At 34.4% G+C, this 27067-nt stretch overlaps 1 protein-coding gene across 1 annotated transcript in view; it reads left to right on the top strand.

The window, feature by feature from the left end:
- Positions 1 to 27067, top strand: part of LOC111139165 (mirror-image polydactyly 1) — a 255511-nt gene that overhangs the window by 61927 nt on the left and 166517 nt on the right. The window contains exon 8 of the mRNA XM_022491338.1: positions 13159 to 13266. Coding sequence (XP_022347046.1) covers positions 13159 to 13266 — 108 coding nt within the window. The remainder of the gene's footprint in view (positions 1 to 13158; positions 13267 to 27067) is intronic.

Here is a 27067-nt window from a genome sequence, read left to right on the forward strand (position 1 = left end):
CTTTCTTTCTCTTTCTTCTTTCTTTTTCTTTTATAATACCATCCTAATGAGTGTGAGGTAGGATCTTATTGTGGTTTTGCTTGGAAATTTTGTAATGATTGCTGATGGTAAACATCTTTACATACATTTATTGGCCATTTGTATGTGGTCTTTGGAGAAATGTCTTCATAATCTTTGCACACTTATTAATCAGATGTATTTTTTTTGTTTTTGAGTTATAGGAGTCCTTGAAATATTCTACATATTAATCTCTTACTAAATATATAATTTACTGATATTTTCATCTGGTCCATGAAGTGTCTTTTCAGTTTGTTGATTGTGTTCTTTGATACACAGAAGTTTTTAATTTCGATGTAGTCAAAATTAAAGTTTATCTATTTTGTGTTTTGTTGCCTATGCTTTTGGTATCCTATCCAGGAAATGATTGCCAAACCTAATGTGAACCTTTTCCCTTATATTTTTGTCTAAGAGTTGTGTAATTTTAGCTCTTACATGTATTTATGTATGTGATCCATTTTGAGTTGATTTTTGTATATGGTATAAGGTAAGTGTTCAACTTCATTATTTTGCATGTGGATATCCAGTCTTCTAATACCATTTCTTGAAAAAACTGTCCTTTCCTCCACTGTATGGTCTTAACACCCTTATGAAAGATTATTTGATGATATATACAGTGGTTTATTCCTGAACTTTCTATTCTGTTCTGTGGTCTACATGTCTGCCTTTATGCCAGTACCACACTCTGGATTATTGTAGCCTTGTATGAGTTTTGAAATCAGCATATGTAAAAACTTTATATGTTATGTCTTATTGGTGAATTGACCCTTTTATCATTATAAAGTGCTCTTCTTTGTAACAGTTTTTGACTTAAAATCTACTTGCCTGATGTTATTATAGCCACTCCTGCTCTTTTTTGGCTCCTATTTTTTTTTTTAATTTTTTTTTTTAAGATTTTATCCACTCATTTGACAGAAAGATCACAAGTAGACAGAGAGGCAGGCAGAGAAAGAGAGAGAGAGAGAGAAGCAGGCTCCCCGCTGAGCAGAGAGCCCGATGCAGGACTCGATCCCAGGACCCTGAGATCATGACCTGAGCCGAAGGCAGCGGCTTAACCCACTGAGCCCCCAGGCGCTACTTTGGCTCCTATTTGTATGGAATATCTTTTTCTACATCTTCACTTTAAGCCTTTTTATGTCCTTAGATGTAAAGTGAATCTCTCACAGACCACACTAGAGAACTTATAATTTCATATGGCCTTTTATTTACTGTCTAGTGTCCTTTCATTTTATCTTGAAGGACTCCTTTTAGCATTTCTTGTTAGGGCAGATTAATGTTAATAAACTTCCTTGGTTTTTGTTTATCTGAAAATGTCTTAGTATTTTCCTCATTTTTTGTTTTTTAAAGATTTTATTTATTTTAAATAGATAGAGATCACAAATAGTGAGGTAGGGAGAAGCAGGCCCCCTGCTGAGCAGAGAGCCTGATACAGGACTAGATCCCAGGACCCTGAGATCATGACCCGAGCTGAAGGCAGAGGCTTAACCCACTGAGCCATCCAGGCACCCCTATTGTCATTTTTTTTTTTAAGATTTTATTTATTATTTATTTGACAGAGAGAGAGAGAGATCACAAGTAGGCAGAGAGAGGAGGAAGCAGGCTCACTGCTGAGCAGAGAGCCCGATGCGGGGCTCAATCCCAGGACCCTGAGATCATGCCCTGAGCTGAAGGCAGAGGCTTAACCTACTGAGCCACCCAGGTGCCCCTGTCCTTATTTTTGACAGACATTTTGCCAGATATGGAATTCTTATTTGACAGGGTATTGGGTTTTTTTTTTTTTTCCCCATTCACCAGTTTAAATATATCATCTCACTGCTTTCTGTCTGGCCTGCAAGATTACCTACTGGTAATCTTATTAAACATCTCTTGTACACAAAGAGTTCTTTTTTTTTGATGCTTCTAAGATTCAGTTTGTTTTTTACTTTCAGTGGCTTGATTATAATGTATCTTAGTATGGGTCTCTCTAGAGTTATCCTGTTTGGAGTTTGTTGAATTTCCTGTCATTTTTAACATCCTGTATTTTCTCAAATTTGGGAGGTTTTCCGCCATTATTTTTTCAAATGAACCCTCTGACCCCTTTCTCTCCTTCTTCCACTTTCTTTGAATCCTATAATGTTATACTAGTCCACTTGATAGGACCATAAATCCCTTAGGCTTTATTATTTTTTCTTTTTTTGCTCCTCAGACAATAATTTCAAATTAACTTTGTTTAGGTTCACTGGTTCTTTATTCTGTCTGTTTGAGTATGCAGTTGAACACTTTTAGTGAATTTTTCTATTCAGAATGTGTTTTTCAGCTCCAAAATGTCTGTTTTGTTTTGTTTTGTTGTTGTTGTTTTTAGTAATTGTTTTAATTTGTTGGTATCCTCATTTTGTTCATATATTGCTGTCCTGATATTGTTTAATTTTCTTTTCATGTTCTCCTCTATGTCATTGAGCATACATAAGATAGTTGTTTAAAGTCTTTGCCCAGTAAGTTTAAGGCATGTGTTTCTTTAGGGTTGGTTTCTAAGGATTTATTTTATTCCTTCAAATAGGCCATGATTCCTTGTTTCTTTGAATGCCTTCTGAATTTTTGTCATTGAAAATTGATCATTTGAATAAATACCCATATCTCCCAGTCTTTGTGGACTGGCTCTATGCTAATCAGATGGGATGACGTCTCAAGTTTTCTTGGGCCTTTTCTGGAGAGGCATCTTCCCTGGGCCTATGTATGCTTTTTTTTTTTTTTTTTTTTTAACCAATTTTTCCTTGTACTTGGTTCCTTTAAACATCCTTAATTTCCTTTAGAGTCTCACACTTGCTTCTTTGTAGGGCCTTAGATATCTATAGCTGTCTTCTAATAATTTCTTGATTCCATACATCTAAGGCTCTGCAGTTCTCCTGTTGTTCTCATTAGCCACGGTGTTTACTACTGTTTTCAGCAACCTTCAACTTAATAGCCAGACTATGCCTTTGTTCCCGTCAGCACTCCACATCAGATAAGGCAGAAAATTCCTTGGACAGCCTGTAGATAAGCCAGAATGTTCGGGAAAAGTCCCTCTTTTTTGTCTCATCCAAGGAAGGAGCTAGGAATTGGGCAGTCTCCTCTCAACTGACATCACTGTGATGTGCCAGAGAAGCAGTCCAGGAGAGGCAAGTAAAAATGCCACAAAGTCTTCTACAGTTTGAGAGTGTCTTTTTCTTGGTTGGTCCTTAACTGCTGATCCTTAATTGGCTCCTGGAACTCCCACAAGGCTTTGTTTCATACGTTGTTTAGTTTTGGATTCCATTGGAGAATTCAGGCCTGGAGCTTCTTAGTTCACCGTCTTGCAGAAGTCACTCTCATTGTAGTTTTTATTTGCATTTCCCTAATAGCTAATGATGTCTTGTCTTGTCTTGTCTTGTCTTGTATTATTAGCCATTTGTATATGTTCTTTAGAGAAATGTTTGTATTCTGATCCTTTGCCCATTATTTAGTTATGTGTTTATTCTTTGTGTTATTGAGTTGTAACAGTTCTTTATATATTATACATATAAGCTTTTTATCACATACAGCATTTGTAAAATTTTTCACTTTATGATATATGGGACAAAAAGTTTTTTATTGTGATGAAGTCCATTTTATATTTTTTTATTTAATGTCACTTGAGGGCCTAGAAGGTTATGGTTAACGCAGTGTCAACTAAGATTTACTCCTAAGTTTTTTATCTTAAGATAAATTTTTACTTCCAAGGTGTTTTCTCCAAGATTTTTATAGTTTTGGCTTTTACATTTAGTTCTGTGGTCAATGTTAATTTTTCTGTATGTCTTAAGAAGTTGTCTAACTTCATTCTTTTGCTTGTGGCACTTGATTGATTTTAGACAGGACATCAGGTCAGTCCACTGAGGAGAGGCAAGTCAGCAAATAGTGGTGCAATAGGTGGATATCAGTATGGAACAAAAAGGACTCTTCATGCTGTAATCAAAAATAAAGTCAAGGTAGATTGTAGAGCTAAACAAGAAAGCTAAAACTTGAGAGATACAGTTAGAAACTTGAGGAAAATGTTTTTATTAAATTGGGATAGCCAGAAATTTTTAAAAAGACAGAAATAGCTCTAAACATAATGAAAAAATTTGATAATTCTGCCTTTAATAAAATTAAAAATTAATACTCCTCAAAGGCCAACTTTTAAGAAAATGAAAAGGTAAGCCATACCTGGGAGAAAATATTTATAATTCATATATCTGACAAAGGACTTATATTAAATTTTAAATAATTCCCGTAAATAGATGATAAGAAGATAAACAACCCCCCCCTAAAAATGAGCAGAAGACCAGAGGAGAAACTTCACAAATATCCAATAAACACATGAAAATATTATAATTGGTGAATAAGAAAATATAAGTTTAAATGTGATACTCTATCTCATGTACTATGGCATCTGAAAGTAAAAAACTGACAACAAATATTGGTGAGGATGTCAGCAACCAAATTCTAAACCATTGCTAATCTGAGTATAAGATGGTACAACCTGTTTTGAAAAGTGCTCGGCAGTTTCTTATACAGTGGAACAATATACACTCTGTAACATAGCAATTCCATTTCTAGAGGTTTACCCAAGGAAAATGAAAATAAATGTACATAGTAAGACTTTTAGAGGAATGTTTATAGGAGCTCATTCAAAATATCCAAATACTGAAAACAACTCAAGTACCATTTCATTAACAGGAAAATAGATTATAGTATATTCATAAATGGAATACTGTTTTGCAAGAAAAGAATGAACTATTGAGGCATACAAACATATGAATTAACAATATATAGTTGATTGAAATAAGTCAAACAAAAGGTTACAGACTTAAAAGTTCCATTGTTTTTTATGAAGTTAAAGAATAGGTGAAATGATCCATGGTATTTCAAAACAAAACAATGGTAGTTTATGGCTCTCAATGTAGATTAGCTGAAATTTGTCTAGATTTATAAATCTGTCTAAAAATAAATGAACTATTCCCTTGAAATCTGTGCATTTTGCTCTATATAAATTTCATCTAAGATAAAACCCTGTCTTCTTTCCTCTGGTTTTTTGGCCCTGTTTTCCTATCTAGCATCTTGGTGTCTTACTACTATTCTTTCCTTATTATGGCCCTACCTGCATTACCATACTGCTGCTGTATCCCAAACTTTTAAAAATGTTGACTTTATGATTCTTAATTGGGAGGTAGTTGAAAGGCATATCTTTAAATAGTCATTGCTTATATTTATAATTTTTCATCTTAGGAAACACAAATAATGCTACTTTTCTTATCTCTATACTTTAGAAATTAGTTACTTTTAGTTCTATGTACTTTTTTCGGATTTTTTTCAGATATTTTTATGCTGCATTTATGCTTGTAGGTATCTGATTGCCTAAATACTGTTTAGCGCAATTGCCTTTAATTTTGAAAGGAAATTAATATGAAAAAATAAGAATTCTTTAAATGAAATTCACATTATTTATTTAATAAACATGCATTAGATAGCTTCAATAAACAAGGTGTTAGGTTTGCCCCAGGATCATAAGTGGATGTGAGGGACAGTGCCAATCAGATGGAGAATTTAGCATGTCCAAATTAGACCAAAGTGTGCAGTTGGTGAGGAATGAGAAAATATGAAATGAATCTGGGCCATGAAATTCTGCTGTTATTTTCCAAAACTTGGTTTTAATTCTGGAAGTAATGGGAGACCCAATAAAGGATACCAAAATGTTAGGTAGGAGTTAGTGTGATCAATCAGAGATGTATTCTAGAAATAGCTCTCTGAAATATTTATTAGCTCTGAGATGCAACCTGAAAACACATGCACTCATTGGGTATGAATGAATTGTGTTAAAAGATAACAATTCTAGGGGCTCCTGGGTGGCTCAGTGGGTTAAGACTCTGCCTTTGGCTCGGGTCATGATCTCAGAGTCCTGGGATCGAGCCCCGCATCGGACTTTCTGTTCAGCGGGGATAATGCTTCCCCCTCTCTCACTGCCTGCCTCTCTGCCTGCTTGTGATCTCTCTCTCTCTCTCTTTCTGTCAAATAAATAAATAAAGTATTTTTTAAAAAAAGATAATAATTCTACATACTGGCTAGTCCATATTCCATTCTGATCTATGTTGAATATTTTCTTATGTCAGATCTATGTACTACTTTAAAAATTATCTGTATCCCTAATTGTTCAATGTTCAATTTTAAAATGTCATCATCTTTAACTTTTTCTGTAGTCCTTTTGCTATGGGACATATGTGTGCATGTTACACATTTTTGTGAGAAACTGAATTACACTGCATGACATTGAATCCTTATTAGTTGCATGACTTTGAAGAAGTTATTTTTACTCTCTGCTTCTACTTCCTTCTATTCTATTATTACAATATCTAACTCATAGGGTCCATATGAAGTTTTGCTGATTAACACATATGAATTGTTTAGGACAAGGCCTGGCACATACTAATTTTCACTAAGAGTTGAGTGACTGTCAATATTATGTGTATTAATCTTTATTCTGATATAGAGATGCAAACCATGATTACTTCAAATGAATAGCTTTTTATGAATACAACTCATATAATAAACAATATTACAAAAATTATATTTTAGCGGTACCTGGGTGGCTCAGTCATTGGGCATCTGCCTTCGGCTCAGGTCATGATCCCAGGGTCCTGGAATTGAGCCCCATACAGGGCTCCCTGCTCAGCTGGAAGCCTGCTTCTCCCTCTCTCACTCCCTATTTGTGTTCCCTCTCTCACTGCGTCTCTGTCAAATAAATAAATAAAACCTTTTTTAAAAATTATATTTTAATAACAGCATACTAAATAAATACCTACATGCGTGTTGATACCTTTGAAAATAATCATCATTTTACTAATCTTTTTACTTTGTGACTTAAAATGTTCCTTTAATCTTTTTTCGAATAATTCAGTAGTTCAAAATGAGTATGAGGGCACCTGGGTGTCTCAGTGGGTTAATTTTGCTCAGGTCTCCATCTGAAGGCAGTGAATTCAAGCCCCGTGTTGAGCTCCACGCTGGGTGTGGAGCTTACTTAAAAAAAAGAGAGTATGAATTACTGTATTTGTTATTAAATCCCTAGTTATTTACTTTCTTATGGTGTTTTTGAAATATGTATATGTAATTAAGATTTTTATATGTATAAATCTGTAGCAACATGTCATTTCCTGGCATGTTGCCTGGTGGGTGCTGGTATATTGTCTAGTGGGTGTTCAATGAATATTTGCTGAATAACTATGTTTTCTATGTTTTATATGTGTGTGCATTTGTGTATATATGTACACATCATCTACAGTACATGTGATTTTAGAGACTCATTCACATAATTATTGTTTTTCTTTTTTAATCATTGGTATTTATAAACCTCTGAGTATTATATAAATATTCATTTAAACCAAGTTACTGATATTTTTCCAGAGCTTTGAAGAAACAAGTTACTCTTTGAATTTGAAAACTCTTTATTCCAAGTTATTGCAGTGTGAGAAACGCATTCTAGTTACTGTTTTTAAAGCTAAAATGAAGTGATTTTTAAAGATTCTTCTAAATGAAGAAGAATAAAAACTTATTTGTATAATCCTAAGTGCTTCTAAACATCTGCAGTTCAAAGTACATACTTCACATTGACACCAAAGTGGAGTTTCTGTTTTGACTGGAAGAGCCTGGTATTATTTTTTGTCTGCAAAGGAAAGAATTGCATAGCATTCAGAGGGGAAGACATTTGATTGTGTGCAATCAAAATGATCTGTGACTGAACGCAGATTGCACAGGGGAAATGACAGCTGTTAAAAACTTACACAATATTAGAGAACTTCTTGTTAAAAACTTAAGGCATAGTAATCTTTCAGAAAGTACACATAAAGTAAAACAATCATAGCAATGTATTGTCTGCTTCTTCAAAATTTACAATAGCAAGTAAGAGGAAATTAGTGCTGAAAACAGATCTTATATTAAATATGGGCCAAATTCAGTTTATAAAAATTTGCTATCAATTTTTATGTTTTGTATGTTTTGTTCACTTTCATTGTAGAGTTAGTTTTGTTTGTAGAGAAAAATGTAATGCTTTTCTTCTTATTAGTGAACTTAGTAGCCATAGATCTCTGAGCCCTTGACATATTTGTACTCTGCTACAACTGTCCAGCTTTTTTATTTCTATCCCCCACTCATTTATTCCTTCTCACGTTGTTGTGAAGGAACTTTAGCAGACATAATATCCTTTTTGTCTCTAAATTTTATTGTGTCTTTCTAAAAGATATCAACTGTTGCTTAAAATATAACTTCATTATCACATAAATATTAACAAATAAAGAATATTGTGAAATATCCAATTAGTTTTCAAATTCCAGTGATCTCATAAATACTGTAACTTTCCTCTTTATTTTGAATCTGTATTAAATAGGAACTACACACTGCTGATGATTGAATTGATTCTTAACACTATTTTTAGTTTATATATTCCCCTTCTATCTCTTTTTTCCCTTAAATTTTAAAACTTTATTTATTTATTTTTTAAAGTAGGCTCCTTGCCCAGCATGGAGCCCAGCACAGGGCTTGAACTCGCAATCCTGAGATCAAGACCTATATGCTTAACTGACTGAGCCACCCTGACACCCCCTTGGAATTTATTTTTTAAACAAAATGAGTCATTTTTCTTGTAGAGTTACTGTGTTTATTCATTGCATCTCCTTAGTGTCATTTAATATGTTCCTCTCTATTCTATACATATGGCAATTTGATCTATAGCTTGATCAGATTTAGATTAATTTTTATTACCAAGACTGCAGGAGGTTTTGTGTTTTATCTGGGAATACATGTTGGTTTGTGAAAGAACTATGTTACTAGCAGTTTCAGTGCTATATTAATGATCTCAGTATAGGAATGATTTCAGAATTACAGTATTCTAACATTCCCTTTTTTTTATTAGCTTGAATACTTGTATAGTGATATTCTTATCTATTGTTTGTTTACCTAGTGGTAATGTTTATATAAGAAATAAAAGATAAATTCTTGGCTTACTAGTATTCCCCAACAGTGATATAATTAGCTTTTAAAAATTTTTATTGTCATTATGATCTCTAATTAAACATATAATGTGTGTTATAATGTATTTCAGTTACTATCCTTATAGGATCATATTCTCTTCTCTTTAGCTGGTGGGGGACTTTTTAAGTTGTCTCCTGAGTCCTTTCTGAGTCTCTTTGATAGTTCCTTTGTACTGATTTTTTTTTTAAGATTTTATTTATTTATTTGACAGAGATCACAACTAGGCAGAGAGGCAGGCAGAGAGAGAGGAGGAAGCAGGCTGCCCGATGAGCAGAGAGCCGGATGTAGGGCTCTATCCCAGGACCCTGGGATCATGACCTGAGCCCAAGGCAGAGGCTTTAACCCACTGAGCCACCAAGGCGCCCCCCTGTGCACTGATTTTTAAATACAAAACTTCAGCTAAGAACACGTATTCTTGGATCATTTTGTACATTTATTGTCCCAGAGCTGGAGTCAGCCATATATCCAGAGTCCTATATCTTTAGTAAGAAATGGTACTTGGACCCACATGATATTGTGCTGGGATTGCTCGTTGCTTCGGGTTTCCTGTTATTTCTACCCTTTTCAATGGGCAAAACTAGGAAATACATAAACATACATTTTTTAAAGATAAAATTCTTTGTATCCTTGTACTAACGCTTCCAGTTCAAATTCTGAACTAAAAGGTGTTTTATTTAACCTATTTTATCTTTCATCTTTATCTTTTGTCTCATATGATAAGAATTCTAGTTCTCAAGGACTCTGTAACAGTATACAGATAGCATTTACCTGAGTTCAATTTGAGTGTTAAAAAAATTTTTAAGGGGTACCTGGGTGGCTCAGTTGATTAAGCATCTGACTCTTGATTTTGGTTTAGGTCATGATCTCAGGGTCCGGGATCAAGACACATCTGGCTCTCCACACGGCAGGGAGGGGAGTCTGCTTGTCTCCCTGTCCTATCATCCCTCCCCCCGCTCCCCCATGCTTTCTCTCCCTCTCCCTCTCTGTAAAATAAATAAATCTTTTAAAAAATAAAAATAAAAAAATTTTAAAATATAAAAAATGTCAGAAACCTCCTAGGTCTCAATTTATTCACTAGAACTTTTGAGGATATTAATATTTGGCAGAATATGACCAAGGAAAATATTGTATTACTTTTAATTATGTTACTTCAAAATGAAACTCTAAAACCATAGAACAAATCATATATTTCTTTTTTTTTTAAGATTTTATTTATTTATTTGACAGAGACACAGCAAGAGAGGGAACACAGGGGGAGTGGGAGAGGGAGAAGCAGCTCCCCGCTGAGCAGGCAGCCCGATGTGGGGCTCGATCCCAGAACCCTGGGATTATGACCTGAGCCGAAGGCAGATACTTAACGACTGAGCCACCCAAGTGCCCCCAAATTATATATTTCTTGATTTAAGGACATTTTCTCTAGCATTTGTCTTGTTTCTTTTCATTCATAAAAGTAGGTAGGATCACTAAACACTTGAATGTGTAACCCTTTAGGACACCTGCTAGTTTGAGTGGTACTTGGACCTTATTTTTCTATCCCTCTTGTACTTCATGGTCTTGAAAACTGAGCTCAAGTATGCAATGTGGTTAAATGTCCTCGGGTTCAAAAATAGCTTTATTGTTCTTAAGCCATACTTCTCTGTTTGGCTATAGTATTTCATATTTTGTGGATCATGTAGGTAGGAAAAAAGTTTCTATCCTTGGGTTGTTTCTCTTTTACTTAGGAACCTAAAATATAGATGGTCAGATGACTTGTAACCATGATTTCTCACTTTCTCCAGATAGACTCTTGATGTTTCTGCATTTTCTCCTGTATTCTTCCTGTTTCTCCTCTTTCACCGTATAAAATCATGTTCCCCAAATAAGCCCAACTCAGATGTCATCTGCTCCATGAAACATTCTTTTATCCCATAGCCAAATTATCTACCCTACCTTTGTAACATCATAGGTCATATTTAGTCATTCCATTTAAGTACTTAATATGTAATAATTTCATATTAAAATTAATGAAAATGTAGAGGATAATTCTAGTAAAGAATACTTCTACTAGATTGTGATGCTCACTGCTATGTCTTAATTTGTTTTCATGCCTCATGACTTATGTCTTCACAAAACACATTTGTATTTTGGCTGCATTTGTGACCAAATATTTGAATTGTTACAGGCTAAAAAGGGAGCTATAGAGTTTAACTTGTAAATCATGTGTCCCTTCCAAATAAGGGCCAGATGATGTCATGTGACAAAGGTTTCACTCAAATAATTTTTTAAAATGTGGTAATTGAATTTAGTTGTCACACAGCACATGTTGGAATAGACACGGCAACCCAACCTGAAATGGTCTACCACCATATCAGTTAATACTGTATTATATTTACAGAACTTAATTTCAATGAAACTTTATCTGCTAAATTAAATTAATATTTTAAAGTCTTCATTTTGTGATTATTTTACTTCATTTATAAATGTATTTTGGTTTTATAATTACATATTCAGGCATGTATACTCCGTGTTAGAGTTCTAAAACATCATTGTGTAAGTCAGTATCACCAGTTTAGTAAACTTTTCTATTAAATGGATTTGTATCTTACTCGAGCAGGAGAAATACTGATATAGACTAAAGAATATTATACAGGTCAGAGGCAAAAGAAATCAATGTCAGATGCCAATTCGGATTATGACTGTATCCCGAATGTATCATAATAATGATTTTTAATTCATTAGGACAACTAGCCATTTTTCAAATCATCTAAAATTTTATCTAGGTCCTGAATCAGTATGTGTGTTTACTTATTGGCTGTACTTAAATATGCTAATTTTTAGGTGGGTTTTTTTTGTTTTGTTTTGTTTTTGTTTTTTTCTTTTTAATAATCTCTGCATCCAATATGGGGCTCAAACTCATGATCCCAAAATCAAGAGTTACATACTCCATCGAACTGAGCTGGCCAGGCAGTCCTTAAATATTCTAATTTAAAAATAGATGACTTAAGGAGTGATTTTTAACTTTTTCCTGAAAGATGGGTTTAGTACTATATTCCTAGCTAATCCCCCAAATATCTTCATGTAGGTCTGACTTACAACACATCACTTTATATCCTGTACAATTATTGTATAAAATATTTGTATTTTTATGAAGATCTTGTATTTAAATGGCATGGCATTTCAATTATTTTTTCAACGTAGTTGCCCATTTATGCTTTTATTTAAAATTTTTAAAATTATATTTTCATGTGTTCCCAGTAAGTCAAAAATGTCATTTCATGTTTGTTATAACTTGTTTTAGTTAAAAACAAGGTTTAGTCAAAATAGAAATTAAAAACACTTGTTTCCTTAGTTCTTTCCAAACCTTGTAACATTCTATAGTCAAGACTTTCTTCTGTACACAATTATTCTTTTGGATGTTTCTGAAAATCTGAAAAACCTCTTACTGTATATATTATGATAATTGTTATTTTTAAAAACTTCATAAAAATTCATCACGGAGGGCGCCTGGGTGGCTCAGTGGGTTAAGCCGCTGCCTTCGGCTCAGGTCATGATCTCAGGGTCCTGGGATCGAGTCCCACATCGGGCTCTCTGCTTAGCAGGAAGCCTGCTTCCTCCTCTCTCTCTCTCTCTGCCTGCCTCTCCGTCTACTTGTGATCTCTCTCTGTCGAATAAATAAATAAAATATTTAAAAAAAAAAAATTCATCACGGAATACCATAATGTGGTTTATGTAGAACCCATTTGCTTTTTAGAAACATGGTTTATTCAGCCAAGATATACGATAAAAACCATTTGATCAGTGAAGAAAATATTTTTCAATGTAGGTTGACCTTAATTTTATGAAATAATAAGAATTTTTCTAATTTTATAGTAATATTTAGATTAATAAAAGACAAACGGAATTGCAGTTGAATTATCAGACTACCATAAACCTATGTTCATAATCATCGTTACTTTTAACTTACTATTCTTGTTGCAAAAGATACCTTGTCTTTTAGAGAATGCAGTGGTATTATTTACATTAATTCATGTGGCTTGTTTGAAAAAAAATGCTATAACTCCTTTACTTAATGGGATTCTTCCCCTGTGGCAGTGCAAACGGCTAGAGCAGGAGCTTCATCATCTGAAAGAGCAGAACCAGACTTCAGCAAACAACATGAGACATCTGACTGCTGAAAACAATCAAGAACGTGCTCTGAAGGTAAATCTCCATTCCTTCTTACAGGCAAATTAAGGTTGTAAGCCCTTGGTGCCAGCTTTCTGTGCTGCATATATCAGTTGTGTACATTTCAGCAGAAGTGAGCTGTGGTGTTTGCCAACAACCCCTTCTTTAAACACAGATACAGCACCCTTCTGTTATGGTATTATTTTATTTCGTGTATGTGTACATGAAAACAACATATTTTCTGAATTTTGAGTGGTGCTATATTAATACTTTGGGTATGTGTTCATTCTGTTGCTGATTTTATGATGTCCCATACTCTTGTAGTTAGTAAAAAGTGGCCACACTAAAAGGGAAAAAAATTAAACCATGAGCCTTTCTTTGCATCAGTATTTATTACACTAATCTTGTGATATTATTAACCCACAGAACTGACAGTCCCTGAAGGGTATGTGAATATGTTTGGGAATTGAAACAGTTCTTAAAATGTTACTTATTACAAGAAAAGTAAGAAAATATAGTCTGGTAGAACCTGAAACAAGTGAAGTGTGTGTTTCATGACAAGAGATTTGTTTCATTGTAACAGAGATCCAATAATCACGAAAAAGAATTGATTCTACTAATTACATATTTTTTCTTATGGTACTTATGACTTTCTATTCTACTTCTTTGTCTCTGTCCCAGTTCCTAGCATAGCACCTGTGGCATAGTAGTGGTTCCTGCCCTCAAGGTGCTTACTTTCTCAATAACTGATTAAAAATAAAAACAAAGCCATAGCCACAGGAAACAGAAAAGATTCATCACTGTTGTGATTGTGCAGTAAGAAATAATGTGCTATCAAGAATATTGTATTGTACTTTGTTGTCTTAAATCCGTTTTTGCTACAAATTACAGGAGAATATTATGGCATTAGCAGTGTAACTCACTAAACCAGAATTACCCACCAAAATTGAGAATAATGGTGACATTTTGATATGGAAAATATTTTTCATCTATCCAAAAAGTGTGAAGTTTGGTTGAAATCAGATTTTTCTACAAATGTGTTTAGCTTCATTTTGAAATTCTCAGTGAATAGTTAGGAAGGTATAGTAACTTTATCATTGTTGTTCAATGCGCTTTCTCTTCTTTTCTCTCAGATTTATAGACTAGAACAATAAATTAGAAGGAAAGGAAATGTAGGTTCTTGATCACTTTTTAATTACTGCTAGGAATTTACCATGATATGATTAAAATCTAGTATAATTTTTTTCAAAGGTATACTTTCAGATCAAAAGTAACTTTATTTTAAAGGCAGCTTCCACTAATAGTGCCAATTTATTATCAGCATCAGGGGACAGATTTCATTTGCTGTATGTGACATGGCTATTTCCATATAAAACAGACCTAGAATTAAAATTCTAGTTTGTTAAGTACATGATAATACCACACTCCTTATTCTCGCTTTCTTTGTTGTGTATTTGTGTTACATTGAATTAAATGGCACCTGCTATTTATGGAGAGAAAGAAATGCACATTTCTACGAAGTTATTAAAATTAGAAGGTTAGGTGTAGACCAAAAAAACCAGGAAGTTCAAAACCAAACCAAACAAAATCCCTATAAAAATCTCTATAAACTATAGACTATATAAGACAATATATAAGAAAAGCTAAATTTTTACTCCTGACAAATATACTGTCTTAAAATCTTTTCTAGTATCTCACCTTTTTCTGCAAAAGTGTCAGATTTTCCTGTTGTCTTTAAATCTTTCATAACTTCATCCATTCACTAGCCAACTTAAGCTTTTTGTAGAGTAAGGATGGGAGGAAGAATTTTTAAAAACTCATCAATTTAATCGTTTCAAAGCTTTAGTATTTATTTTGGCTCTTTAAAAATGTCTGTTTTGTATAACACTGGCTTTGAATCATTTTTTAGTTATTTAACGCTATACTTTCTCATGAGAAACCTCGAATTTATTATATATTTATATCTGCTTTATTCTCAATCGTTTTTTAAAAAAATTATTCTTACCTTCCAGAGATAATGTTCTTTATTTGGTGCTTCTGTTATTGCACACTGGTATTTTCAAGTTGCCTTATAAGTTCTGAATAGTAAGTTTATTACCAAGCTATCTGATGAATCTTTTCGTCTCCTTTCTCAGCAGTATGCCTCTCTTTTACAGTCCACTTATAAGTATCTTTTTTTGTTAACTCATTCGATATTTAGTTAGTATCTAAATAAGCTTTAGGAAGAAATTTTAAAAAGAGTCACTGTCTCTAGGAGCTTTCAGTCAGTCAATAATATTTCTAGTATTTTATTATGAATAATACTGTTATTGATATCAGTAAAAGGTAAATTTGACTAGGATAAGAGCTGAAAAAATTAATGCTTTATTTAATCATATAATGCTGAAATTCATAAAGGAAACATTTCATAAAAGAAATGTTTGGGAAAAATCCAAGCTAATGATCATATATTATATAGAACTTTCCAATTGATTATGACAAATACCTGATTATCATACAAGGAAATACTTTTTAATATTATAGTGCTGTTCAAATAATAAATCTTTAATTATTCTAGTTACCTGGAAACTCTAAATTATTTTTATGGTTGAGCATAAATTTGGATTTTTGGTGATCATGTAAACATTATTTTTGAAGTAGCATGGAATTATACTAGCTAAATTTGCTATCATGGCATTTTCCCCTACTTTTATAATGTTTGCAGTTTTCCCTACGAAGTAAAACACAATGGTACATATGGGATGAAGGGCTAAATTTATACTGATACTAGTCTATACCTTGAGAGTTACTTTAAGAAAAAAAAAAAGAGCTTGTTGTCTCATTTAAAATAAATTTTACTGGGGCGCCTGGGTGGCTCAGTGAGTTAAAAGCCTCTGCCTTCGTCTCGGGTCATGATCTCAGGGTCCTGGGATCGAGGCTTTCTGCTCAGCGGGGAGCCTGCTTCCTCCTCTCTCTCTGCCTGCCCCTCTGGCTACTTGTGATCTCTGTCAAATAAATAAAATCTTAAAAACAAACAAACAAATAAATAAATTTTACTTATTTAGGTTAAAAAATTGGTTTCTTGAAGAACACAGTTTTGGACATTTACTGTTTTTAAATAAATTTACATTAACCATAAATATACAGACATCAGACTTAATAAGAAATTTTACATATACTGCCTTTTTTCCTTTTTTGTGTTATTTATTTATCTTCTTTATCATACATCTTTAACTTCCTACAGTTTGGCTTCTCACTCTAATTCCATTGAATGCCTTTCATTCTTAGATTTTAAGTGACCTCTGATGATTAAACTTGTGAAACTTCTTATCTTTCCTACTTAGTATCCCGGTCAATGTAACTAGAACACGCTTCCATTTTGTTGGCCCTGCCCTTTTGAAAACTTTCCTATAGTTCTTTATTGCTATATCCTCATCATTTTTTTCTTTGATTGCTGAGCTTTAGATGGTGCCTCCTTTTCTACCTATTCCCAAGTTATGTGATTAGGCCATTATTATTCTTTAAAAAACAACAACAACAACAACAACAGCAAAACTAGAGCAGTTGTAGATTCAGAGCAGAGTTGAGCAGAGTGCAGAGTTCCCACAGACCTCCTGCCTTCACACATGAACATGCCCCCAGCACCCAACCCCAGAGTGGTATATTTGTTACAGTTCACAAATCTGTATCAGTATAACCCGCAGTCCATAGTTCACATTAAGGGTCACTCTTAGTCTGTACATTCTTTTATGCATTCTGACAAATGTACATGACACATGTCTACTGTTACAGTATCATACACAACAATTTCACTCTAAAAATCCTCTTTGCTCTACCTATTTATTTCCTCTCCTCCTAATACCTGCCAGTCATTAATCTTTTTACCATTTCCATAGTTTTGCCTTTTCCAGAATGTCATGCACTTGGAATTATACAGTATGTATTCATTTAAACTTTTACCATACCTTTTGATGGTTTTGTAGCTCATCTGTTTTAATGTTTGGTATTCCATTTTCTGGGTGTACACAGTTTATTTATCTGCTCTCCTACTGAAAGATATCTTGGTTGCTTCTAGATTTTGGCAGATATGAATAAGTTGCTATGAACATCAGTTGCAGAATTTTTTGGACATAATTTTTCAGCTCATTTAGATAAATACCAAGGACTGCAGTTGCTGGATTGTATGATAAGAATATATTTAGTTTTGTAAGAAATTACCAAACTGTCTTCCAAAGTAGCTGTATCATTTTTCATTCCTTCCAGTAATGAGTGAGTTTTTGTTGTTGCACTTTCTCATCAGCTTTTGGAGTTTCTTTTATTGCAGACTTGTTTGTTCCAATTTCATCCATTCCTACAACATCACCTATTATTTATATCCTAATGACTACCTCTTCTGCCCTTCCACTTAGATATCTTAATGTTTCCTTAACCTCAATGAGTTTGAAAATAAATCCCTAATTTGACTCCCTAAGCCTTTTCTCCCTGGAAAGAAGTAAGGACCTGAGACTAACACTATTGACTGTATAACTTAACATTTATTCCCAATCATATTCTCCTTTGTTTGTCTTTACTACAGAAGCAGGAGAAGTTAAACACTTTTTCAGCCTTTCTTTTTGCCAATGTAGCATAAGAGGAATTCTGCAGCAGGGGAGAGAGAAGTTAGAGTGTTTCTGGAAAAGTTTTTGTTTTCCTCACATAGGATGGGTGTAGCAGGCACCATTCCTTTTCTTCTTATTACCTTGAACACTTCCTTGCTGCTGGGAAGTGCAGCAGCCATTTTATAACCATGAAGAAAATGCCAAGGGAAGCTGGCCATTAACATCAGTTGAGCCCCTTAGCCAATGAGCCACTTGGAGAACATTAAGCACCCATGCCCTGATTTCTTTTTCAGGTGATAGACATACCCTATATTTTAAATTTCTTTTAATAGTTTTCCATTATTTACTTCCAAATTGATCAGTTAATATCTACTAATCAATGATAATAGATTAATAATTAATAATCATGCTCCTTAGACATGTAGACCAATACAGTTGACATAATTTTCTTATTCTTTTTAAGCTGTCAGCCACCATAAATCAGTGGAACTTCCAGTATTTTCAATTCTGTAACAATGATTCCTCTTCTATTTTCCCTCCTATTTTTATTATCTTACCTTTACCCTATGTCGGGTTCATGATCTAGACAATAATAGTACAGACATAGCTCATTTTATTGTGCTTTACTTTATTGCACTTAACATATAATACATTTTCTGCAAATTGAAGGTTTGTGGCAACCCTGTGCCAAGCAAGTCTATCAGAGCCATTTTTTCAACAGCATTTGCTCACTTTGTGTCTCTGAGTCACATTTTGGTAACTATTGTGCAATATTTCACTTTTTCATTAGTGTTATATTTGTTATGGTGATCTGTGATCAGTGATTACAACTCACTGAAAGCTCAGATAATGGTTATTATTTTTTAACAATAAGGTATTTTTTAATTAAGGTATGTATATACATTTTGTCTTTTTAGACGTAATGCTATTGCACACTTAATAGACTATAGTATAGTTAAACTATAGTATAGTATAGTATAGTATAGTGTAGTTAAACATAACTTTTATATGCACTGGGAGATAAAAAAAAATTCACTTGAGTTGCTCTTTTGCAATATTTGCTTTATTGTAGAGGTCTAGAACCAAACACATAATGTTTCTGAAGTATATCTCTTCCCTCCTAGCCTCTCTGTCTTCAGTTTCTTACCTCTTTAACCAGTTGTCACTTTCATCTGCTATCATTCTAAAATACAAGTGATATTTTGCTTTTCAAAAACTTTCACTGTCTTGCATTTTCAACATTCTGAGAAAATAGAGATATCCTGAATGATCCTTCTGATAAAAAAAAATGAAAAAGGATGGCTAAAATTTACAATTTAAGTATATTTTACAACAACATTATAGAGAAGGCAGGAAGATAAGGAATTTACAAAGGCCTAAAACAAAGTAGACATGGGGGTAGGGTGGGGGTAGGGGAACATGAGAAGTAAGTGATTACCTGAAGTTTTTTTTTCACCCTGAGAGCATTTGTCAAACCTTGGTGAATTTTCCATTTTAATGGTTTCAAGGGCAAGACAAAGAGAGATAGAGCCTGGAGCCTGTTTAAGCCAGAGAGTGTAATAAGATAGCCTTTCTTGAAGCTGGTACCTTAATGGCCACACCATTAGTGTTCAGATGAACAAGAGTCAAGCCGTTCCTACAAAATAAGGTAACAAAGGACTTTGACTTTCTTGACTGTGAAGGGAGTGAAATCGCTGAGAATTCATCTGTCTTCCTTGGCCAGCTTTCAGGCAGGCAGGTTTAGACACACCGGTTACCTGAATTCTTGATATTTGTGTAGTTCTAAAAACTGAGGATTTAATTGAAGTAGTCCTACCCTGGAGGGGCCCACAGACAACAAACCAAAACAAATTACCTTCCATCTACCCTCTAATATTTCTTATAGACAAAATTTCAAAGACCTAGAGCTATCAAAAAACACATAGAAGGAAAAAGGACTTCTAGTGAAAGTTAGTGAAAACATAGGCAGCAGAATCATAGACTTCAACCACAAATAGTTCAAGTTTTTTAATTATTTGTCACAGAATATAACGCAACTATTTAAGTAATATCTTTAAAAATAGATCCTTGAAAATAGCAGCAAGGAAAATGACCAAAAATGATCAAGTGAATTTGGGAAAACTAATGAGATTGAATTTGTAGAAATTAATAAAATAATTAAAATTGAACAGCAGATAGGTTTAACAGCAGATTACATTCAATGTAAGAAACTATTAGTGAACTGGAAGATGGATCTGAACCAACTATGGAAATGGAAGCCAGAAAGATGAAGAAATGAGACTTACAAAATAGATGTTAAAGGACACAAATGATAGAGTGAAAAGATCTAAAATAAATGGTTTAGAATTCTAGAGTAGATGATATCGGGAACAGGGAAAAGACAATATACAGAGAAATCATGACTGAGCATCTTCCAGAATTGTCAAATGACAAAAGCCTTAGATCTAGGGATACCAGATGAATTCCAACTATGACAAATTAGGAGAAACTGCAGAACATTGAAGTTAAAGCTCTTAAGAACAATCATTAGAAAAGACATATTTAACAAAGGAATGGCATTTAGACTCACTAACTTCTTAATAGTAATAATGGAATAATTTCTTAAATACCCTGAAAGCAACAATAGGAATAATTCCTTAAATATGCAGAGAGAAATTGTCAAGAGCAAGAGTGAAATAATGGTCAGATTAAAAAAAAAAAACAACAACAAACTTCAGTTGCTTTCTGTTATGTGCAGAGTATAATCCAAACCTCCTAATAAAAGATTTAAGAATTTAAGACTCCACCCTATAATTTTAGCCTGTTTTTTTACTTCTGTTTTCTTTGTTTTACTTTACTTTTTGTTTTTTTCACTATTTCTCTCTTTATAGTCTTAATAAACCCTAACCATCTTCCCACTACTTCCTAAATGTGTCAGGTTCTTTAATTTCCTCTAGTCTTTACTTCTTTTATGACTTTTATTCAATTCTGTCTCTAGTGTCAGTTGACTGCTTATGTGCCATCACTAAATCAAAAACTTCAGGGTGCCTGAGTGGCTCAGTCTGTTAAGCATCTGCTTTTCAGCTCAGGTCAGGATTCCAGGGTCCTGGGATCAAACTCCTTGCTCAGCAGGTGAGTCTGCTTCTCCCTCTCCCTCCCTCCCCACTCATGTTCTCTCTCTCACTCTCACCCTGTCTCTCAAAATAAATAAATAAATAGATAGATAGATAGATAGATAAATCAAAAACTTCTTGAGCATAGGGATTACAGCCTTTTCAGGTTGCTTTTCTCTTGGAATTTAGCACATTGTTGAACTCATTACATAATTAATAAGTTTTTGAAATTGGAAATTAGTTTTAATGTATCATAGTTGAAGTCAACATATTTATTAAGTATTTACTAAGTTCAAGACATAGAGAATATGAAATTATTCCGGAATAATACCTTCATAGTCACTAACTGGGCCCAATTAAAACTCTCTAGAAAGGTTTCTGTCTTTTGCTAAAGTTTCTTCATTCATGAATTGAATAATCCAGTGTCAGGAATTCTAGTCTTTCACTATTGGCTTAAAAATATCGATAGGAGAGATTTTTGTTTATGCCTTTTTTTTTTCTTTGCTATTTAGAGTTCACTGCAGGATAAGCTCTTTTAAGGACTGAGTAAATAGCAAGCACTATTAATTACATTTGATAGTAAATAATAATATAATTTCTTACAGTGAAATCAAATACTGTGATGAGTTATTAGTTGTGTGCCTATATTGGCCATGCTAATGGACTATCTTTGATATGCCCAGGTGATACTAGCTTTCAACTGTCTGTGAGGTACGATTTTAGATTATTTTCTGGCGGAAACTGCAGTCATAGATCCTGAATTTAATATCCCAAATTTCCCCATTTACTAGCTATATAGCATAGCGAAAGTCTGAGCATTGATCTCTACATTTTTAAGATAATGAGAGCAAATATATTGTATAATTGAGAAGATGTATGGACAATCTATAAAGTAGGACACATCATTCCAAATGGTGTGGTAGTAGAAAGAACATTTGTGTAGATGTCAGACACCTGTTTTTTTGTCTTTGCTTACCACGAACCAACTGTATGATCTTTTCAAATTAATTTACATCTTTAAAACAAGGAGGTTAAGTAACATTCAGAGTCATTTAAATTAGAAAATGCGATTTTATAAATTTGTAGTGTTGTATATATGTATACGTTTATATATCTCTCTATATATATCTATATCTATGGAATGATGAATCCAGGCCCACATAGTGTCTGCATTAAGGAAAGAGCAGTCCATTTTTAGCTAGTATGGTCTTAGGTAGGATGACCAATATAATTTATCTTTAACTGAAGACATCTTTTAGAATAAAAGAAATATCATTAAAAATTATACCAGGACATGGGGCGCCTGGGTGGCTCAGTGGGTTAAAGCCTCTGCCTTCAGCTCGGGTCATGATCCCAGAGTCCTGGGATTGAGCCCCATATCGGGCTCTCTGCAGAGAGCCTGCTTCCTCCTCTCTCTCTGCCTACTTGTGATCTCTGTCTGTCAAATAAAAATAAATAAAATTAAAAAAAAAACTATATCAGGACAAAGCATTGTGGCTACAAAGCGGGGGTGGCACAATGGATCCTGTAGTGTTGGAACAGTTCTGTGTCTTTGCTTGTGGTGGTGGTTACATCTGCATGTGATAAAATTGCATAGAATTACACACACACACACACACACACACATACAGGTGCATGTGAGGCTGGTGAAGTCTAAATAAGCTGCATGGGCTGTACTGCAGTGTGAGTTTCCTGTTTTAAGTATTATACTCTTATTATGCAAGATAATAACCGTCAGAGGAGGTCAGATACAGGGTGCACAGGATCTGTGCATATGTCTTTTTTTTCTTTAACTTCCTTTGAGTTTATAGTTATTTCAAAATAAAAAGTCATTTTTTAAAAAGTGAGTCATTAATCCACCTCATGCACAAGGAGAGGAACTCCACGAGGACATGGACACCAGGAGGCGAGGATTGTTAGATGCCATGTTAAAGGCTGCCTATCACAGCTTGGATGTATGGAAACACCACAGTTTAATATGCCCAAGACCAAACTCATGATCTTACCCTGAAAACCTGCTCATTCTGTAGGCTCTATCTGAAAAGAGCATCTCCACCTTAATGGTGGCTTAGGCCAAGATCCTAGAGTTAGCCTTGATTTCTCTCTCTCTCACACACCCCCTATTCCATCAGTAAACAAATTCTCTTATCTCTCCTTTTGGTACATATCAAGAATCAGTCACTTCCCAGGACTGCTACTTCTGTCTTTCAGGCCTCCATCATCTCTTGTCTGGATTATTGCAAAGCCTACTAGTGATTTCTTATTTCCATCCTTACCTCCTCTATTCTGAACACAGCCTCGAGGACCATCCTATTAAAATATAAAGTAGATTACATTGCTCCCCTGCTAAGAACCTTTAAGTGGCCTGCCATTTCTCTCAGGATAAACCTACAAGACCTCTTGATTTGGCCCTCCTCCTTGGCACCACCCTGCACTTTAGTCACACTACTCTCTTGCTGTCCCACAGATATACCAGGCATGCTTGGATCTGAAGGCCTTTGTACTTACTGTTCCCATTCCCAAGCATTGCTCGCCCCCCCCACCCCAAATGTTCACATGGCTTACTTTTTAACTCTTTCGAGTCCATTCAAATGCCTCCTTTCAGTGAGGTCTTCACAAGCATTTTCTCTGTCCCCTTCCCTGCTTTTACTCCAGAGTTCTTATCTTCCAAGAAAGTATACATTTTACTTATTACATTTATTTGGCATTTTCTCAATAGAAATGACTGTTCCATGATCAAGGATTTTTGTTTACATTGTACACCTCTGTATCTATTGATGATGTAAAAAATATTTGAGTGTAAATCAGAGATACTGATCAGCCATATAAGATGCCAACTGTCAACAATTTGCATGGCTGTTCCCATGCATAGCAGCTGAAAACCTCCTCTGATTGGATCCCCTACAAGTACACATAGTAGCCACTGAATAAATATCTCTTAAGTGAATGAATACCACATGTGCAACTTAGTATCTGGCTTCCCCTACTTACCACTTCATACACATTTTCCAGTACACTCACTCTATAAATCTCACCTTAATGTACTACATAATTTGCAGTGCACAGATGCATCAGAATTTTAACTCTTCCCTTAATATTGAATACTTAGGTTGCTTGTGCTTTGCATTCTTCAGAACATCACTGTGAAAAATATTTTCATATATTTTAAACGTTTTGTGTATTTTCATATTTAATCATATTTAGCAAACAATTTATTTTTCAAATTTTTATTTTCAGTAAAGTGAATAGTTTTGTTATTTTTTTTTTTAAGATTTTATTTATTTGACAAAGAGAGAGAGTGACCACAAGCAGGTGGAGGGGCAGAGGAAGAGGGAGAAGCAGGCTCCTTACTGAGCAGGGAGCCCGACGCTAGGACCCTGGGATCGTGACCTGAGCCGAAGGCATACATTTAACCAACTGAGCCACCCAGGTGCCTCAGTAAAGCAGATAGTTTTAAAAGCCAGATGATTCTAGGGGTACCTGGGTGGCTCAGTCAATTAAGCATCTGATTCTTAATTTCAGTTCAGGTCATGACCTCAGACTCGTGAGATCCAGCCCTGCGTCGGGTATGGAGCCTGTTTAAGATTCTGTCCTCTCTCTGCCCTTTTCCCTGCCCCACCACCCTTTAAAAAAATGCCAAATGATTCTATAAGTCTTCTAATAAAAAATAAGGCAGTCTTTCATTACTTTCCTGATTTCTGTTCCACAGGAAAAAAAAAATCACTTTCAACTCTTTCAGCTACTTATTCTGTATCTGTACTGTTATTTCTAAGTGGAAAGCTTATAGTTATTTTTCATTTTTTATTATTATTAATTAACTCCCTCCTGTGCAGATGAAGGTTTAACTTTCTGTTAGATTAGTGCCTAGGATTTACATTATTATAATATTCATAACTGACCATATAGTATTCTTCAGACATCTCAGCAAGAATTATATTTGATGTCATGACCCAGATAATACGCAAACATACAGGTATCAAACTGAAGCAAAATAAAATGTAAGGAAATAATACATACTCTATTGACATATTTGTATTCAGACATTTTAAATTATGTTTAACTTTTTTTTTTGAAACCTAATGCTGGTTGTGATCCTCTAAATTACAGTTTAGAACTGTCTAAAAGCCCTACCATGGGCTTTTTGGGTTTCTTCATGTTTTGTGAGCAGAGGTGCAGTTCTAAAATATGTTCTGGAGGATATTTGCTTAGCAAACAGTCTTGGAAGATAGAGATAGTGTCTCCCTCTGTAGCAGAGGCAGATTTGTTTACTGTCCAATATAATAAAAACAAAGTCTCCCTCTGAAGCAGAGGTTATGTAAGTTTGCTTGCAGTTTATTATAAAAACTTTGGCTTCCCTGAGTTTGGATTTCTTCAGCTGTAATGCAGTCCCACTGTGTGTGCAGTATCCAACTGTTCCCTTCCACATTGCCCCCATGGGAATTGGAAAGCAAAGACCACCAATACAAATGTGAAGCTTAAGTGTTGTCTAAGTAAAGTTCTTTGGGATGCGGAATTCTTGCCTTCTGCCAGCATACGTGAAACTGGCAGACGAATTTGTTAGCCTCCAAGTAGGATAAAATATTTCATCCCTCACACCCTTCACAGTTCCTTTCTTTTTCAATATTTTGTCTTCCTCAGAATTATAGTCTGGATTTCTTTGTATGTTATGTATCACTATTACACCCACACATTCTCTACTAGATATAAATATCTTGTTAATACATTCGATGTTTCAGGTGACCTAAAGCTATTACTTTTTTTTTTTTTTTTTTTTTTTTTTTTTGACAATCTGAACTGATTGTCCTATAAGACATTACTGGTCTTGGAACCTACCTTCAATGTAATTCTGTGGCTTCCTTTAGTTTCTTCTATGTTGGATTACCTGCTTCCTGTATCTCATTTTTCTCCTGCTTGTCATACTCTTTCATTCTGATGGAGAATACTTTCTAATAGTTTTCTGGGAAAGGATACATAGGAATTAAATGTTTAAAGACTGTACAGTATTTCTTCAAAACAGATTTCTAGAAGCAGAGTACTTGGAAAACAGGATGAACATTTAAATTCATATCCCTAGACTAACTTTCAGGGTTACCAAAGCATAATATTTGACCAAAAAGCTTGTGCTTTAATTGTATTGGTTTTTTAAAATTTTTATTGTTTTTAAAACTTCTAAAGATTGAATTTCTCTTCTAAAATTTATACATCCATTAAAACCACAGTGAGATACCATGTCATACCTATTAGAATGGCTAAATAAAAAAACACTCATAATACCAAATGTTGATGAGATGTACAGAAACTGAATCTTTCATACACTACTGGTAGAAATGTAAAATGATACAGCTACCTTGGGAAACAGTTTACGAGTTTCTTACAGAAATGTATTTAACAGGGTCGTGTGGATGGCTCAGTCAGTTAAGCATCTGCCCTCAGCTTATGTCATGATCCAAGGTCCTGGGATAGAGTCTCTTGCCAGGCTCCCTGCTTAGTGGGGAGTCTGCTTCTCCCTTTCCTTCTGTCCCTCCCCTCCACTTTTGTGCACTCTCGTGTGCTCTTTCTCTCTCGCCAATAAATAAATAATTTTTTTTTTAAAAGAAGAAATATGTTTAACATATAACCCAGCTGTTGCACTCCTGGGTCTTACTCTAGAGAAATGAAATTTATATTCACAAAAATGATGTACAGAAATGTTCATAGCAGCTTTATTTATAATTGACCAAAACTAGAAAGAAGCTAAATATCCTTTAGTTGGTCAGTGAATCAGCATCCACACAAATCAACTGTGACTCATCAATAAGAAGGAACAACTTATTTTTTTTTAAAGATTTTATTTATTTATTTGACAGAGATAGAGATCACAAGTAGGCAGAGAGGCAGGCAGAGAGAGAGGGAAACAGGCTCCCTGCCGAGCAGAGAGCCTGATGCTGGGCTCGATCCCAGAACCCTGGCATCATGACCCGAGCTGAAGGCAGAGGCTTTAACCCACTGAGCCACCCAGGCGCCCCAAGAAGGAACAACTTACTGATACCTACAACACCTTTGATGGTTCTCATTATGTTGAATGAGAAGAGCCAATATCAAAGGGTTATATCTATATGATCCCAATTATATAACAATCCTAAACTGACAAAATCATTATGATGGAGAACAGATCGGTGATTTCTTGGA

This window comes from Enhydra lutris, unplaced genomic scaffold (genome assembly GCF_002288905.1).
Source record: "Enhydra lutris kenyoni isolate GAN:26980312 unplaced genomic scaffold, ASM228890v2 scaffoldscaffold4, whole genome shotgun sequence".
Lineage (NCBI taxonomy): Eukaryota > Metazoa > Chordata > Mammalia > Carnivora > Mustelidae > Enhydra > Enhydra lutris.